At 47.0% G+C, this 16,790-nt stretch overlaps 4 protein-coding genes across 16 annotated transcripts; 2 read left to right on the forward strand and 2 right to left on the reverse strand.

Annotated features, from left to right (window-relative positions):
• The first annotated feature begins 4,011 nt into the window (after positions 1-4,011).
• Positions 4,012-5,803, forward strand: GrlHz (Gustatory receptor-like Holozoa). Its single transcript, XM_033377488.1, has 4 exons — positions 4,012-4,131; positions 4,404-4,457; positions 4,522-4,679; positions 4,731-5,803. The coding sequence occupies exons 1-4, from the start codon at positions 4,030-4,032 to the stop codon at positions 5,743-5,745; spliced, it is 1,329 nt and encodes a 442-aa protein (XP_033233379.1). The 5' UTR covers positions 4,012-4,029; the 3' UTR covers positions 5,746-5,803.
• LOC4805556 (PRADC1-like protein) lies at positions 5,794-6,788 on the reverse strand. The gene is made up of 2 exons (XM_001361904.4): positions 6,381-6,788; positions 5,794-6,308 (listed from the first exon to the last, which is right to left on the reverse strand). Exons 1-2 carry the CDS (start codon positions 6,677-6,679, stop codon positions 6,014-6,016), a joined length of 594 nt encoding a protein of 197 aa, XP_001361941.1. The 5' UTR covers positions 6,680-6,788; the 3' UTR covers positions 5,794-6,013.
• Positions 6,789-7,401: 613 nt separating this feature from the next.
• On the forward strand, positions 7,402-9,360 carry CNBP (CCHC-type zinc finger nucleic acid binding protein). The gene has a single exon (XM_001361905.4). The coding sequence runs from the start codon at positions 7,610-7,612 to the stop codon at positions 8,087-8,089; it is 480 nt and encodes a 159-aa protein (XP_001361942.1). The 5' UTR covers positions 7,402-7,609; the 3' UTR covers positions 8,090-9,360.
• Positions 9,361-10,363: 1,003 nt separating this feature from the next.
• ReepA (Receptor expression enhancing protein A) lies at positions 10,364-16,703 on the reverse strand. 13 transcript variants are annotated; one of them, XM_004444484.3, is made up of 9 exons: positions 16,333-16,703; positions 16,197-16,268; positions 14,946-15,018; positions 14,686-14,883; positions 14,464-14,577; positions 12,187-12,458; positions 11,994-12,120; positions 11,087-11,924; positions 10,720-10,861 (listed from the first exon to the last, which is right to left on the reverse strand). In XM_004444484.3, the coding sequence occupies exons 2-8, from the start codon at positions 16,226-16,228 to the stop codon at positions 11,088-11,090; spliced, it is 1,653 nt and encodes a 550-aa protein (XP_004444541.2). In that variant the 5' UTR covers positions 16,229-16,268; positions 16,333-16,703; the 3' UTR covers positions 10,720-10,861; position 11,087. The 13 variants fall into 13 exon arrangements, with proteins under 13 accessions (XP_015040716.2, XP_015040717.2, XP_015040720.2 ...); XM_004444487.3 differs by having other exon boundaries at positions 11,087-11,927; XM_033377486.1 differs by lacking the exon at positions 11,087-11,924 and having other exon boundaries at positions 10,432-10,861; positions 16,333-16,697.
• Positions 16,704-16,790: the final 87 nt, after the last annotated feature.

The following is a 16,790-nucleotide window of genomic DNA, read 5'->3' on the forward strand; positions in this document are numbered from 1 at the left end:
AACCGCAATTGCGGTCACATTTCATGAGAGGTGCCTCACGTCGCCCGGCGTTTCGGCTTTCCACGATGGACACCAAACTCGACCCCAGGTCTCCAAAACACACACACACACACAGGCACTCTCACGGAAACAGAGGCGGACTCACTCACGGACAGTGAGAGACACACAAGCGACCCGACGACGACTGATTCAATTTGAAGCCACCGACGGGCTTTTAGTGCACTCCCATGATGCACTCTGAACCCCCTCTCTATCGCCCATCCCCATCCCCAGCCATTGCCATTGCCACTCACACCCGTTGCAAATGCCTGACCGACCGCCTGTGGATATCATCAAAAATTAGCTGGTTTGATGGGACAGCAGCGGCGGCAGCTCCCAAAAGTGGCAACAGAACGAAACAGTAAAAAGCTCCTATGGCAAATTAGGAGCTTGTCCTATATATGGTGTCTTCCTGAAAATGTTGGGCGTGTGAGTGGCAGCGCGAACAAAGCAACAGGTACCCACGTATATGACAGTCCAATTAACTTAACTGAATGTGAAACAAGTGCAAGCGACCAGTGCACTACAAGGTAATATATGGCTAGGATGGAAATATTGGGAGGACAATGAAAGTTAGGTAAGAGAGAAAACTAGGGATAGCTAATAAAAATTTAATGAAAAGTGAAAAGCGCATTACGGCCAACCCTTCTGCCAATCAAATGCAAGAAATCTAGTAATATTGTTGAATAAAATCCAGCTAAACAATCATTTCACTTTGTAGATCTATTTAGGATCTCTATTGGGATCTTTCCGTCGACATCCCAGACCGTATTCTGTAGGGCAGTGCATACAAATGGTAGAGCCACTAGCTCCACCTCTATTTCCATCCCGACTGCCTCATCATACTAAATGTTATGAGCAATTTGTAGAGCAGAGAGAAAATTATTTTGAGGACATCTGAGGAACTGGAAGGGGGAGGCATGAGCATACAATACAACGGCCAAAAGATGTCGAAATAATTATGCAAATTTTTGGACCGCCCAGCGGAGACACGAACCAACAGCCGTGACACCTTCGTGGGAGAGGAGTGCAAACGACGAAGACCATTTGTGGGCTACGTGCGAAAGGAGGAAGTCCGTGACCCTCCTCGGAGTCTCAACCAGGTGGACCTCAGACGCTTTCTCTGTCTCTCTGTCTCTCTCTCTCTGTACTTTGGCACTGACCCACCCACCCACACAGACGTAAGCGCATTTTAATGATCTCATTTATGCTAATCTCCAACCGTTTGAATCTGTACACGCACACATAGAGACAAAACCACAAGAGAAGAAGGAGTAGGAGTAGGAGTAGGAGAGATGGTTGTGGTGCGACAGAGGGGGCACCAGCATGAAGAAGAACTAACTGCCACCGGCTGCTAATGCTAATGAAGTTTAATTGAATTTCGGACACTTGACACGTCCCACAATCTCTGATCTCCTTGTTGACACTGCGGCGCGTATGCCATGGCTGCAAAGCGAAGACTTTAAAGCAGAAACTGAATTGTCATTGGGGTAATAAATGGTGGAGTCGAAGTGGATATCGAAGTCAAAACAGCTAAATGAATTCATGATTGGATTTAATCGATCTGTCTATTCATCTATTAAAATCTGTAGCGGCTCTCTTTAATTCTCAACTACTCTAAGACTTGACCTCCAGCCTTGATCAATATTGCTTGAAGTGTGAAAGCACTCCATTCATACGTGTCCCAATGGCCAGTGTCCTGGATTTGTATGCTCCTCCCGGGTTCTCCTGCTGCTGCGTAGTCAACATTTGCGTTTTTGCGGCTGTGGCTGGAATAAAATTTCCTATGCATTCGACCGCATTCGACATTTTCTCGTAATATTTGATGTGATTTTTAAACAAAAAAGACTCCACTCGCTTAGATAGAGAAATGGGTTGCATGTTAGAGAGGAGAAGACACTGCCCGGGGAGCGTTGTTGGTCAGGGGGAGGCTGTCAGGTTGACGAGGGAGCCACAGGACGATAACGGTTCAGCTTTTATTAGCATCCCAACAACACAAATCAGAATTATTTGACAACGCTGCTAATTTACATGAGCGTCCCCACGGGGGGAAACATGTATATGTAGGTACATATGTAGTACCAGAGGGGTACCAGAGGTCAGCAGGAAAGGACAGACAGACAAGAACCGATATGTACGTACTTGTATACTCGTATCTGGACATCCCGCTTCAAACCTCGAACATATCATCGTCAACGTCAGCATCGGCCATTGGAACTGAACTGAACCTGCGGCTTCTCTATGCGGCGAGACTGTGGCTTGGTCATGGCACTGCTACTGGCACTGTCACTGGTACTGGTACTGAAACTGGACTGAGTCGAACACTTCTCCCAATCTGCCCCTCGCTCATTCTCTCTGCATATATCCCTCTCGATTCATTGCGAAAACGTTGGACAACATTTTAAGTGAGCTCCACTTCAGTGGGACAACAACAAAAAAGTTTTTTTTAACCACTTGCGACTTGCATTCAATTTTACTTAATTACTTTCGACGTAAATTTCGAAACTTAAATACCAATAAAGAGGGAGAGAGGTGACAATGTGGATGGAAAGATGGGTGAAGGGTAAGGAAGAGGAATAAAAGTTAAAGCGACTCAAAGTTTCACTTACACGACATCGAACTGTTAAGAGATGAGGAACCACATGGTGTTTACCCAAAGAAAGCTCACCAAGAACAGTAGATTACTCACATGGGAACACCATCGAGTATGAAAGAGAACAGTATGCAGTTCTTACCATTAAACATGAGAACATTCTGAAGCCGTTTCCGACATGTTCTCTATATATTTTATCACCCAGGTGTGCGTTCTGCTAATAAACCGTCTTGAATGGGATTTAGAAAAGATCAGTCTAGTGTTTACACAGATCGCAGGTGTTTCCCAATCGTTTTCAGTATCGCTGGGTACTATATATGATTGGATTGATAAACGAACACTTTCTTCTTATTAATTAATGGTGTGGTCTAACAGCTAGCAAATAAGTTGAATGGAATTTTTATGTAAACAATGGAGTGATTACACAGCTATCAGAAAGCTCAGACACCAGCCTGCGTATTTTTTGTTGTCAAATTAATAGCATAATGATTAATTTTGAGTTAACTACTTATATAATTAGAGAATTATAATGGATAACTATGAGAAACAATTATGTATAGCTAACACATTCTCCGATCATATTTCTATCATTGAAAACAAATAGTCTGCAATTTTAATTCACTTCATCCTCCCAATAATCTTGCTATTCCTATAGCTTCCAGATTCTCGAAGTTATCATTCAATCGCAAGGGAGAGAGTGAGCTGAGAGACCCCTGACACACTCTCTCTCTCTCTCACTGCACTTTTAGTATGTACGTCACACTCTCTTTAGATAACACGACAGGCCTGCGAAAACAATAGCATAATCAGCATCTTTCTCCCTTCCCAGAGCTTGGAAAGCAAAAGCGCGATATCACGAACACGCCAACACGATCCGGCGAAAGCGTAACAATGGAAAACACTCACTGTAGAGTCTAGACACGCGATAATAGAACAGATCTGTCTTACGTACAAATATATGTAGTATCACATAGGAATTACATATGTACCTACATATTTTTGATATGGAACCGAGCAACATACTCCTGTACATATATGCAAATATAGTGACCGGTAGATAGTGCTCGCCGATAACAGGGCTGATTCCTATCTAAACTGTAACAGGTGCCCAGCAGACTGGAGCAGGCTGGAGCCGTTGGGCCCCGAGATAAAACTGATTGATAAGGGGGTGTAGGTGGGGGGTGGGTGGGAGGAGAGCGCTGGCGAGAACACACAAAGCTCGAAGAGAGCTTGGGGGCAGGAAAGCTTCGTTTTTTTGTCATCTCGTTTATGATTATTACTGTTTCTCTCTCTTTGTCTCTCCCCTTTGGGGTGTTTGTGTGTGTGCGTCTGTGCCGTGCCGTGCCGTTTGGGGCTCGAGTTTCAATTTATTCAATTTACCGTTACAGTTGCAATTGATGACGACGCCGACGAGCACACCAGCAGCAACCGCAACAGAGGAGGAGCTTTGGAGCAGTCGCGCCACCTCAGTCGCTTCATCCTGGCTGCACGACGAGCTCGTAAGTGTTGGGGCTGCTCTCAGTAGTGGCTCAACCGCCAGCCGGCGATCATCTCTCCATTGTACTCTCTCTATCCAACACACACCACACCCTCCCCGCGTTATGAGTGTTTGTGCATTAATCTCTTGTTACTGTTATTGTTATTGTTACTGTTACTGTTACCGTTGTATGTGATACTCTCCGTCTGTCCGTCTGTCATGTATCGCAATAATGCGGACAGTTCTTTCTGTTTCATCAATCGTCTCAACGGGAATCCCAACGATGACCTGCAGCAGCCCGGGGAACACGAGCCGACCTCCGCCCTGCTGGACTATTGCAAGCGAAAGGTGATGCCATCAACATCAGTTCACCAACCAGACGATCGTGTGATAATCTTTTATTCTTCCACAGTTTCTGCGGCCCTATGTCACTATCCTGACGCTGGTTGGGCTAAACCCCATCTCGACAGACATGAGCAATGTGAGGGCCTGCTGCAGCTATGTCCAGGCGCTGATGGTGCTCTTCATCCTCCTGATGGGCTATACCCTACGCTACATCTGTGGCTACAGGTGAGCTATGGAATACCTAAGCGTGCACAAGTTAATCCTGCTTTTTTCCAGAGGCGATCGCGGTTTTACTAACTATAGAGATATACGACCCATTAACAACAGCACGGATAGCGGTATCGCCCCACCAAACACCATCGGCGAGCTGCTCTTTGGATATGTGGTGCCGAGTGCCTTCAACCTGCTGGCCTTTGTGTCTGCTGTGTTGGTGTGCAAGGTGATCGACCACGAGCAGCTGCAGAACCTCATCGAACGGGTGTTCCTGATGTCCGCCAAGCCCAAGAGACTGTGCCGGATGCTGTGGCTGTATTTGGGACTGGCCCTGGCCCTACTCATGCTGCTCTTTGCCTACGCTTGCGCTGTGGTGGTCATGCAGCCAGCTCAGATCATCAAGGTGGCCTGGATAGCCGACGCCCTGAGCGACTGGGAGCTGTGCCTGCGCACTGGATTGCTGTGCACCATACTGCTGCAGGACCTGGTGGAGATAGTCATATTGAGTAACTACTACATAGAATGCTACTTGCTGAAGGTTCACCTGGAGTCGTTGTCGCACAAACTACTGATGCACTCCATCGATTCGCTGGACTGGATGCGGGAGGTGCTGGAGTTCCGCAAGCTCCTGGATCGTCTTAACCAGCACGTGTCCGTTCCCGTGTGCTTCCTGATTGTGATGAATCTGTCCTATGCCTTCGCCGGCATGGTCTATCTGTTTAAGGACTTTGATTTTCACTTCTGTGCCCTGCAGCTGGTCCTACTGAACATCGCCAATGTTATGCTGTGGCTGTTCCTCGGCCTGCTGCCCTTCTTCGTGGCCTCCTCGGTGACGCGCGTCTGCCAGAATGCCCAGGCCAATGGCCACCAGATCAGAGTGCGTCCATTTGTCTACCACAATACCTCCGCAGAAGATCTCAATTCGACCCTGCTCTTTGCCTCGTCGCTGGACATGTCCGCCAAGCTCTTCCGCATGCCCATCCAACCGAACTACCTGTGCTTCGCCATCCTTGTCGTCGTCATAGTGATACTCACACTCGGCATGTGCCTGAATCTCACGGCCCTGGGCAAAATCTAATCTACATACATCTACGCCTACATTTAATAAAGATTTATGGTATTTGTCTAGCTTAAAACTTTCCGACTTGTCTGCCTCTCGGCAATTTATTTACAATTTACGATTTGGTTTTGCCTCTAGTTACGATTTAGCTACTTATGGAAAAACTATAAGCTTAGTCTCAGTTTTCATTACTATCGCTGCTTCAGTACTGACTAAGTATGCACTTTGGTTTTAGATCGATCGGGTATGCCTCTGCCGGGTCCTCCCAGCGTCACTCAGGGTCTAGTCACCATCCGAGCCACGGCGGGTGATTGATTTTCGATGGCGGGGTAAAGGTCAGGTTTACTGGTATATTTATGAGGGCATGCACCCGCTTCAGTCGCTGCAGCGTGGACCGTATGATCACGCCGTTCTTCCCCAGCAGGAAACCCGCGGGTATTGAAGCATCTCTATTGGAGTTGTCGTGGATCATCTCGATGTAGTGGTCGAATTCTGGTGAATTCGGATTGTACTCGGTGATGATGGCGCCCACGGCTCCGGCCATCTCCGCCTGCAGGGTCTTGCTGAGGAAGGAGCACTCTCTGTAAGTGCCACGCACATTGAATTTTGTTAGATAAAACTGTGGTCAAATCTTATCAATTCCATCCGCTTACCCCCTGTCCATAAGAGCGATACTTCCATGAAGATCGCGTGTGTTGCGCAGCTTCTGGCAGGCGCCTGGGGGATCAGTCAGCACGAGAGGGACGCCTTCGAACTTTTCCGAGAAGGTAACGCCGAAATCCTTCGCTGGCCGTAATCTGTAGGTGTATTCTAGGTCTTGTGGCGATATGATTTCAAAAAACACGTCACCCGCAATTATGTCCTGGGTTGTAATGGGAATCGAAATCGTGGAGGTGGCTCGGATGCATCGGATGCTCAAGATGGAAGCAATCACTAACCAAACAATCAACATTTTGGACACACACGCATAACTCACACAAAAAATGTTTGTTGCAAAAACAAACCAATTCTCATTATTTCACTACAAAACTATCGATTGCACACACAGCCGAACCGATGTATTAGTATGAAGAGACTAATACATCGGTTCGGCTGTGTGTGCAATCGATAGTTTTGTAGTGACAACGTCAAAATATCGAGTATCGAGTATTTTCACGGTCGGTATTGCACGAACTGAAGTACTCGATGCTGGTATCGATTTTAGTGGCAGAATTAACAGAACAAAAGTACAAATTTTAATTTAACTATTTACTTGTTGATTTTTATGTTGTTGTTGGTAATATTCTATTCCTGGTTTCTAGCACTTTTTTAACACAAGCCGGTTGGCTTGGCGTGCCCTTAATGTAACAGTCGATAACAAATTGGCATGTGCACATTGGGCTGGAAGCCACAATTCGCAAGGTTAAATTGGGTCATTGGTATCAGGGTCAACATGGTCAATATTATTATCGTCAAGAAGGTCAATTGGTAGCTGAAAAAATTAGATTTGAAAAAGCAGAGATACATTTGCCGGAAACGTAACTGTCAGTTTCTACCACAGAGTTAAAAATTTGTTCAGTTGTCGATTTCATCCCGAAGTGAGAGCACCTCGAACCAGTGTTTGCAGATCCAACCGCGTGGACTTTCAGTGTTGCAATTTCTGCGTTTCAAAGCAACTCTGATTGGTTTTTTCGTACTCGATACTTGTGCCGTCGATGCCATTGTACTAGTTCTGTGGTAGCCATTTTAATTTTTGGCGTCGAAAATACGGCGAGGAAATTGGCCGGACCCTGTGGTTTTTCGCATTTAACGCAAGCAGTTTGTAGTCCTCGAGCAGGCAACGTGTGTGTCAAAGACCAGAAGTGTTTTACTTGTACAAATAACCAAGTTCCAATCCAGTACAATGTCGATGTCTGCCACGTGCTACAAGTGTAACCGGCCGGGCCACTTTGCCCGGGACTGCAGTCTCGGAGGCGGTGGGCCAGGAGGCGGCGGACCAGGTGGTGGTATGCGTGGCGGCGATGGCGGCGGTATGCGCCGCAACCGCGAGAAGTGCTACAAATGCAACCAATTTGGGCACTTTGCACGTGCCTGCCCTGAGGAGGCTGAGCGGTGCTACCGCTGCAACGGCATTGGCCACATCTCGAAGGACTGCACCCAGGCCGACAACCCGACCTGCTACCGGTGCAACAAGACTGGCCACTGGGTCCGCAACTGTCCCGAGGCCGTTAACGAGCGCGGCCCGGCCAATGTGTCGTGCTACAAGTGCAACCGCACTGGACACATCTCCAAGAACTGCCCGGAGACATCGAAGACTTGCTATGGCTGCGGCAAGAGCGGACATCTGAGACGCGAGTGCGATGAGAAGGGCGGACGGAACTAGGAGCAGATCCAGTACCGCGCTTCAACTTGAAAATCAACGAAGAAGAAGAAAATTTAAACACGAAAAAAAATTACAAAAATGAAAAATCAATTTGCTACAACATTCACAAAGCCAGCCAACAACAACAAGCGACAGCAGCACCCAAGTCAAGATCAACCCCCAACCAACACTACCGCCACCCCAAACACACACAACTACACATACTCCCATCGCACCCAAACACACTCACACCTACGATATTGGCACCTTAATCTAACCATCATCTATCCAAGAATCAACCAACAACCACTCTTGCATCTCTGATTCCAAAAGCTGAGCCTGCAGCGCGGTGCCAACGTTCCAAAATATGAAGAAGAAACTTTTGAGAAAGTAGAAGAAGAACCACCCAGCCGAATAAGATGAACGAAAACGAGGAGCTGAAGCAGAAGAAGAGGATCGGATCGAGAAAGGAAGGAGAGCACAGGAGACGCGGGGTGAGAGACGGCGGAGACGACGATAGCAACGGCAGCTGTGCAGCCAAGCAGACGATGATGATGAAGAAGAACAAGAGAAGAAGACGACGACGTCGATGCGACCCAATTTGTAAGATGAGACTAAACCCCAAACAACAAGAAAAACCAACAACCAACCACTTTATTATAATTATGTATGATTATGCTGCGAAAAAGTGTTTGAATTTACTAATTACATTATAACGAATGGAATGAAAACTATATAAGAATATATAAATACCTTAAAAATACTATAAAGCGATCCTATTAGGAGTTCCACACCAGAAGAAAAAAGTAAATAAAAAGTATAAAAAACAAAAGCAAAGAAGCAAGCGAAGAGACCACGTTACTACTCCATCCAGCTGCTGCCGGCGAGCCATAGGAATTATTATACACATGATGATGATGATATAGTATACCCAAACAGTCTGCCTACCAACCTACCTTTACCACCACCACCAGCACCCATAACCATCCACACCACCACCAGAGAATCACCAAACCAATCCCCAAGCAAGACGAAACTCGCCCGGCAAGATCTCGAGCGGGGTACAAGCGGAGCTAGCTAAGCCGGAGGGGCAGCAAACAAGAACAGAAGACACAAGAGCAGGGAGCACATCAGCGATGGTAGAAAGAGACACTGGAGGAGATATGTAGACGACGAACCGATGAGAAGAACACAGAACAGAGCCCCAGTTGTAATACACTTTCAGTTGTAACGAGACACCTACGAGGAGAGATGCGAAACCTACGATGAAGAAAATGAAAATTCAAATATCACTGTGATTGTTTTTTAATTGTAAATTAAAATGCTGGAGCTGCTGATTTGAGTCAAAAAAAATAATCCCATGCCATGTGTCGTCTTTGCTCATTTATTCTTTATCTGTTTTTTCTTTTTCTTTTTAGCAAATTGTTGGGGCCGGGCGGGAGCCGATCTCTGATCACCGGTTCTCTTGTGATCTCTTTCGTTGCTCTTCTGCTCTTTTCTTTGTTTCGTGGGTAACCAGTTTTTGGTGTGGTGCCGGTAAAGTTGCAGCTGTGAGCGAACACATGGCACGGGCAGCTGATGGGGGCTCTGTCTGCCCTGCTCGATCTCTGACTCAGCTTTTGGAGGAAGAGGGAGTGTGCCTGCCTGCCCGGCAAAAATCTGCCATTGTCTTCGAGTGTGTATTTTCTGCTTTCTTTGCGCCGTTTCCTTGTGCATTTTATGTACAAGTACACGCACACACTTGCACGCAAGTAAACCTACATACATACATACATACACACATTAAATGAATACCTCGAAGCAAAGTACAGTCGACGCCGTGTGCTGCTAATGGTGAAAACTCGCAGGCGGCGACAACGACCCATACATATGTATGTACATGCATATACGTAGAGAGGTGACTGTTTGGCGAGAGAGAAAGAGAGGAGGAACAAGCATGATATGATTGCAGCGCGGGGGACGACGACTGCGAAACTTCAATTCCGTTGCGCCCGCTGCCATGCTGTTGCACTTAGCAACAAGTCTCGCCTGGTCTGGTCTGGTCGCCCGGGCGACTGTGATTGAGGGTCAAGGTCAGGCTCTCCGCGCATCAGCTGCTGCGCGCATGTGTAAAAGAAGTTTCTTGATACCCGGAGTTTGGGAAACGACGCCTCTCCTGGTGGTGGGCCCAAGCCGGTTTTGCATGACTTCTTTGTGTAGAAAACGCGGGGAAACATCTAGTTAACGCGCCATTTAGCCAGGGTTACCCGCGAGGGTCGTCGTGAAGATCATCCAGAACAACTCTGTCTTTGTCAGTTTGTTTGGTAGGTTTTTTTTTTATTGAATGCTCAATTACATTATTAGGAATTTATGCTACAAATTGATAGGTTTCCGATTCTGGTTTCGGTTTATTTTGGTTAGAACATTTTTTGGATAGGGGGGCTGCTAGGACACACACTTAACGGCAAACGAGTCGTGAAATGAACATTAAATATCAACTACAGCGCACCTAAAACTCGAATAGAATCACAAACAAAGTACACAATGCATATGTAGAGCTACATCATCGTAATCAGTATTAAGTTACAATTTAAACTAAAACTTGAGGTTCTGTACGCTTAGACACCATTTAAAACCCGTATTGAGCAGCAGACGATACACAGAATAGATCCTCCGTCTGTCCATCTACTTCTCCGACTTGTTTCGCGTCTTGGCCTGGCTAGAAGATGATGTTGCCATTCCTATCTGGGATTTTTCAGTCCTGCGGCTGCTGGTCCTGGGCAAGGTGGTGCAGCTAGTAGACATGGATTTGTCCTGAAACAAAGGAGCAGAGAGATCTTTAATTTCTAGATTGTGGTGTGGTTACAGGAAACAGTCCAAAGAACATGCTGGAAATACTGAAAATGTTGGTTAGTAACGCAACTGTACAAAGGGGGTAGGGGCCATGGAGATTAGGAGCTGACACGCCGCCCTGCGATGAACGAGCAAAACGAACACTTGGATGAGCTTGGATTAGAACGGACTCCCGGCAGGGCTTACTTTAGATCTCCGTCTCCCTAACCGGCACTGGCTCGTCCGGCATGGGGGCTGCCAGCTGGCTGGGATTAGCTTTGTTACGCAGCACGTTAGCTTTGATATTCTGGAACAGTTGGCCGATACCTGACTTGCGTTCTACACTGCCAGTCGACGTCTGGCTAATGGCATCTGGTTGGGGACTCAGCGAGTGTCGCTTTGGTGGGCGCGGAGGCGGAGGCAGTGGTGCTCGTCCCTTACCATGCACGGCCCTGGGACGGAGCGAAGGGGAGGGAGAAGGTGACATCTGTACCTCTGGCTCTAGTTGGGCCCGAAAGCTGTGCTTGATCTCCTCCAAGGTGGCGCGCAGTTCCCGTGGCGACACTGGCCTCGATCGTTCGGACGGTTCCGGATCTGTATCTGTGGCCAAAGAGCGTACTACCAGCACAAAAGGATCTATGACGGGTGCTACTAAATCAGTTAGTTTGCTCTCGGTGGTTGGCGTGTCTTCATCCGACCGAATAGATACATCTGTTTGCAAAGTTTTTGTCTTGGTTTCAGTTGGAATCAAATGCTCCACTGCCTCGTCTTTGGTTTTCATATTTTCCGCTTCAAATGGATCTTCTTTCTTTGATTCTCCACATGACAGAACTTCGAGCTCTGCGGCTCTCTCTTCTTCATCTGTTTCTATCAACGGCATGGCTTCATAGAAGTCATCGTCTTCTGCATCCTCTTCGTCAACTTCATGATGTGTGATCCTCTCCACATTGGGAAAAACCTTTAATTCTTCTTCCCTTTCCTGGCGAACACCTTGAAAGTATAGCGGATTCTCCAAATATACCTCGTCTCTCATCTCCTCCAGCAACTGCTAACCAACACCAATCTCTAGATGGATTAAGAAAGTCATGGAAGAAAAGACACGCATCATGCCTACCTCATTGCGCTTGGACTTGACACGGCCCTTGGAAGCATTTGTCATGGAGGAAGTGCGACTGAGTCCACTAATCGGTTCGGCACTGGAGTAGCCAGAGCTGATGTCATCCTGGCTGCGTATGTTGTAGCTGAATGGAACATTAAATACGATAATTATAATGTGTTTCAGTTTGGTTTAAGATTCCAGCACTCACTTGAAGTCACCCGCATTCTTGGCGGTCACATCTACCTCGGTAAAGTACATTCCAGTGGAGTGACGCGTGCCGCTGGCAGATCTGCCCACGGGCGTCTGGTTACGTGGCCGCAGGAGACGCGTTGCAGTTGGCTGTGTGCGCATCACCACCGACGAGGACATGGGCGACCTCATCACCAAGTCCAGCTCATCCTGGGTGCGGTGCATATCTGGTTCGCTCAGATCACTGAGGCTGTAGCTCTTCTTGATCGTCTGAACCAGATTGCCGCCGCCCTTTCGTGGGAGGATTATAGTAGAGATAGGGCATTGAGTAAAAGCATTTGCCTTTAAATAATTTAATTATACTAAAAAATTATCGTAAACATACATAGGAATTATAAAAGACATGAAAGGAGGAGTAATCATATACATGTGCGGAACAAAAAGCTTCCAGCTGGCGGCCGGGATTAGATGGTATGTGTACATATGTGCTGGGTATCGCTGAGTGTATAAAATTCGATCATTCGCTGAGTATCTATTGGTGCCGGAGGCCTGTCTGGTGCCGGTGTCGCATTTAGTCGTTCTCCACATCCACGTCGGGTGTGGGCTCGCGCAGCCTGCGGCGTGCTCTGGAGGCAGAAGCTGCGGCTCTTCGGGGCTGCACCCTGCGTAGACGAGCCGCTCCAGCATCATGCGGCGGCTCCTCCTCCCTCATCTCTTGTATGACCACTCCGCGACCCTGTGGCTCGAGCTCAGCATAGCTCTCGATACCGCTCAACGAGTTGGACCGAGGCAGCCAATCTTCCAAGCCATCCATCATGTCCTGATTCCTCCTGACCGCAGAAAGATCACTAGCCGACTGCGAGTTTTGCAGGCTGCGGGCCGGATCCGGAGTTGTCATCGAAAAGGTCTGGCGGCGGTTAGCAGATTAGTAGCAGGCAGGCAGGGCAGGTGCAGGTGGTTCAGTTAGGGTTGGTTTGGTTTGGTGGGTTAAATGCAAAGAAACGTAAGTGTAAAAAACGAAAGAGTTAATCAAAAATGAGGCAAACGAAAAGTCTTAAATTGAAATGAATTGCAGTTGAGGCAAACAGACGACACACACACACACACACTCTGGGCCTGAACTGTACCCATGGCATTCCCCACATATCTATTTTTATGCCCTACCCTAGAGGAGACTCGGAATTGGAATGGAAATGATGCAACTGGTGGTGGGGGCACGGGAATGGGGTCTCTGATATCACAGTGGAATACAAATCTAGCGGTGAGGAGTGCCTGGCTAATGCCATGCCGGTGCATAAAGGAAATTTCCCATTTCTTTGTCTTGATTTCGGACAAAGCCCTGAACAAGGGTTTCCAGTAATACGATGACTAATTATATTATGACAAATCAATAAGGAATTCATTCCACTACTCAAGCCATCGCATTCTTCGTATGGCTCTTTCTCTTTTGGCTTTGATTAACTCTTTGACCTACATCATCACACCAAAACATCCAAGTATTATTTATTACTAAATGCACTATCTTTCAGGGAGCTGGTCGCTCCTCTCCAGAATTAATCTGGCCAAAACAATGTAGCGTCTCGAGTGTCTTGGCCCCCATTTCAAGTGTTTATGTGGAGCTGGCCAGCAAATGTGCCTTGGGAATACGTGTACACTTGTACTCGTACAGCTGCTCCGCTCCCTGCTCTGGTATGAGTTCGTTCATTTGTTGTTTTTATTACATTATTTCAACATGTTCGTTTATCTGCTAGTATCTTCTCTATCGGGTTTCGTGTATATGTGTGTAATGTACTATATTGAGATTTAGCTGCACAAAAGAGAACAACAAACTAAAAACTAAATCGAAACAAACACGCAAATGGCACAAAGAGCATTCAATTCTATTTGTTTAAACTAAATAATATTAAAAGTAAAAGTGAAGATAAGAGAATTCGAGCTCTCATGATGATGATGATTATGGTGATGGTGATGAGGTGGATGATGATGCTGCTGCTGGTGCTGCTGGGGCTGCTGTGGCTGCTGGGGCTGCTGCTTTGGCGATGATCAAGAAGAGCGCGCGCGAGAGTATTGCGCAAAATTATATATCTATTTAGAACGACCGAAAGATGCTGCGGAGACGGAGGCGACTCTCTTTTGTTGCTCATTTTATGCAACGACGCTGGAGGCAATTGAAAATGGCGAAATGAATTGTGTGGCGAGCGAGCAAAGGGAGTGAGCGGATTAGTGTGTGTTTTGTGTGGTTGTGGCTAATTGCAGGGACGTATGGTGGGTGGTGGGGAATGGGTGTAAGGATTACCTTTATGGCTGTCTGCATGATGACATTGGTGGCATAGTTGACTCCCTTGGAGCCCAGTTGTAGAACCGCCGAATATCCCCGCTCTGTGGCCTGAGTCAAATATTCGTCGATTTCCTACACAAAGAGAGAGGAGAAACCATAATATACAGAGAGCGTTAGACGTATGTATGCATATGTATATGGATAGCTATATGAGAATATATACATATATATATATCACACCTGTTCGTGGCGCGTCAACATGGGATGCACAAACTTGCGATACAATGTGGAGCTGCCCTTTGTGGCTGGCGATAGCAGCCAGAATACCAGAACCACCTTGACCTCATAGTAGAATGGAAACCAGGATATAAAGATGTCTGTGAATGTTTCAATGCATGTGAAAAATGCAAAGACAATCCAGTACATCATCCATTTTACCTATAAGTAAACAGTTGCTCGATTTATATTGGGAATGCGGGAAAGATCTATGCTCTACTTACGTATTCCTTAACGTTCTTGGTGCGCACCGCCTTGTACGAAGCATAGGCCGGATATAGGGTGCCGAAGAACAATCTGAAAGCGGGAAACAATAAACTCTGTGCACAAGTCCGCGGCGCTAAAAATATAATGATGAGCGAACAGATGCAGGCTGTGTTGAAGGAGAGACAAGGCAATGGCCAGCGCTGCAGCAAATCAAGGAGTCTGCCCAGTGCGTTCAGATTCTGCACGACTTTGGGAGTGGGCGGAGGCACGGGCTGCTCGACTATGTAGGGGCCATTGTAATCATCTGCGAAATCACTGTCCAAGGAACTAAGAGAGTCCCCTAGCTGGTACAGCGGCAGCTGATTCGGATGCCGCTGGTTGGCATAAATGAACTTTGGATAGACGGGGACTACATTCTCCTGCTGATGCTGGTGCTCTTCTTCCAGCGAGTAGCTGCGCCCATAGACGCTTCCTGCCGGGTGACGCAGGCGTTTAATATTAACTGGCCGCTGATAGAAAATCGGCTCCTGCTGATAGAATGGCCGGCTCATGGCGATGGCGATGCATTGCCAGCACCCGAAAATTTGTTGCGGTTCCTAGCGGCTAGAATGCCGAGCACAGACTACTGGCCAAGGCAGGCAGAGAGCACAGTGCAAGCCCGTCTAATGCTCAGGCGGGGGGTCTATTAATAAACGAACGCTCGGCACATATTGTTAGTCTCGCTGAGAGACAGCAACAGCAGACGCCAGCCACAGCAGCAGCACGTTTATGCGGAAAATTGTACTCTTCACCCGATCGACATGGATCACGATATTCCTCCCCTCCCCTATAGTAATCAACTCGATCGCGGAGCAATTGTTGATTAGATTGCAGCAATCTATTAATACTGACAATAGTTTAGCACGGAGTTGCTGCGGACAGAAGGCAGACGACTTGAGTGTGGCCTCGTTCGGGGTCGGACCATATTGGGCAAGGCGAGTGCGTCGGCCTCACGGGGCAGCCATATTTGGGTGCAGTTCAATTGAGGGTTACGTTACACGTACGAGAGTACATATGGCACCGAACGGTACTTCTCCACCACGCACCAACGCTCGAGCAAATCACAGACCAGAAGCGTGACGCCCACACAATTAGGAAGCAGAAATGACTTTCGTTGCGGCTGGAGCGCAAGGCCGAGCTTCGACCAACTTTTTTTGGGGGTCAGTCCCACTCGTTCTCCGTTTAGTGTGGTGTGTGCTGGAGTGGAAGTTTGTATTTGTACTACTCACATTAGAAGTCGTGAAATCAAGCTGCTGATCATCTTGAAGGCCTTGCTTGTCCGCGCACGTACGTCCTTTGTTCTATAATAGAAAAGTCAATCGTAATTACGCGTACTTCTCCCTGTTCTCATCTCCGTTTCCTTACCCACTTTTTTTTTATCACTTTTTATGCACTAAATACAATTTTTTTAAATATTTTTATTTTTAACACATTTTTAAACAAAACTTCTATTATAATTCGATTTTGTGACTACTTAAGTGGAGTCTGCTGAGGTTTGAAGAGGACTCCTCTACAACGCAATTTAGCACCGTGTTGCACGTCTCCGCTTCGTACTGCGGCTGTCACCCAACTAGGCTACAGTTTTTTGTGCATTTTTCGGTCGAAATCGCTTCTGTTTTGTGCACTGCTTTTTGCCTGCATAGCCCGCGCGAACAACAATGCTTTTGTTTAACACAAAAAACGCTTGGGTGCAGGACAGAGACAGACGAACAACAAAAAAAATGTATCGATATACCGTCTCAGAAATATACCGTACGTAAATATACCGATGAAAACAACGAACTTAACCCACCTAACCCCTTTCTATCTAAACAAGTAAACAA

Source organism: Drosophila pseudoobscura, chromosome 3 (assembly GCF_009870125.1).
Source record: "Drosophila pseudoobscura strain MV-25-SWS-2005 chromosome 3, UCI_Dpse_MV25, whole genome shotgun sequence".
In the NCBI taxonomy this organism is placed as follows: domain Eukaryota; kingdom Metazoa; phylum Arthropoda; class Insecta; order Diptera; family Drosophilidae; genus Drosophila; species Drosophila pseudoobscura.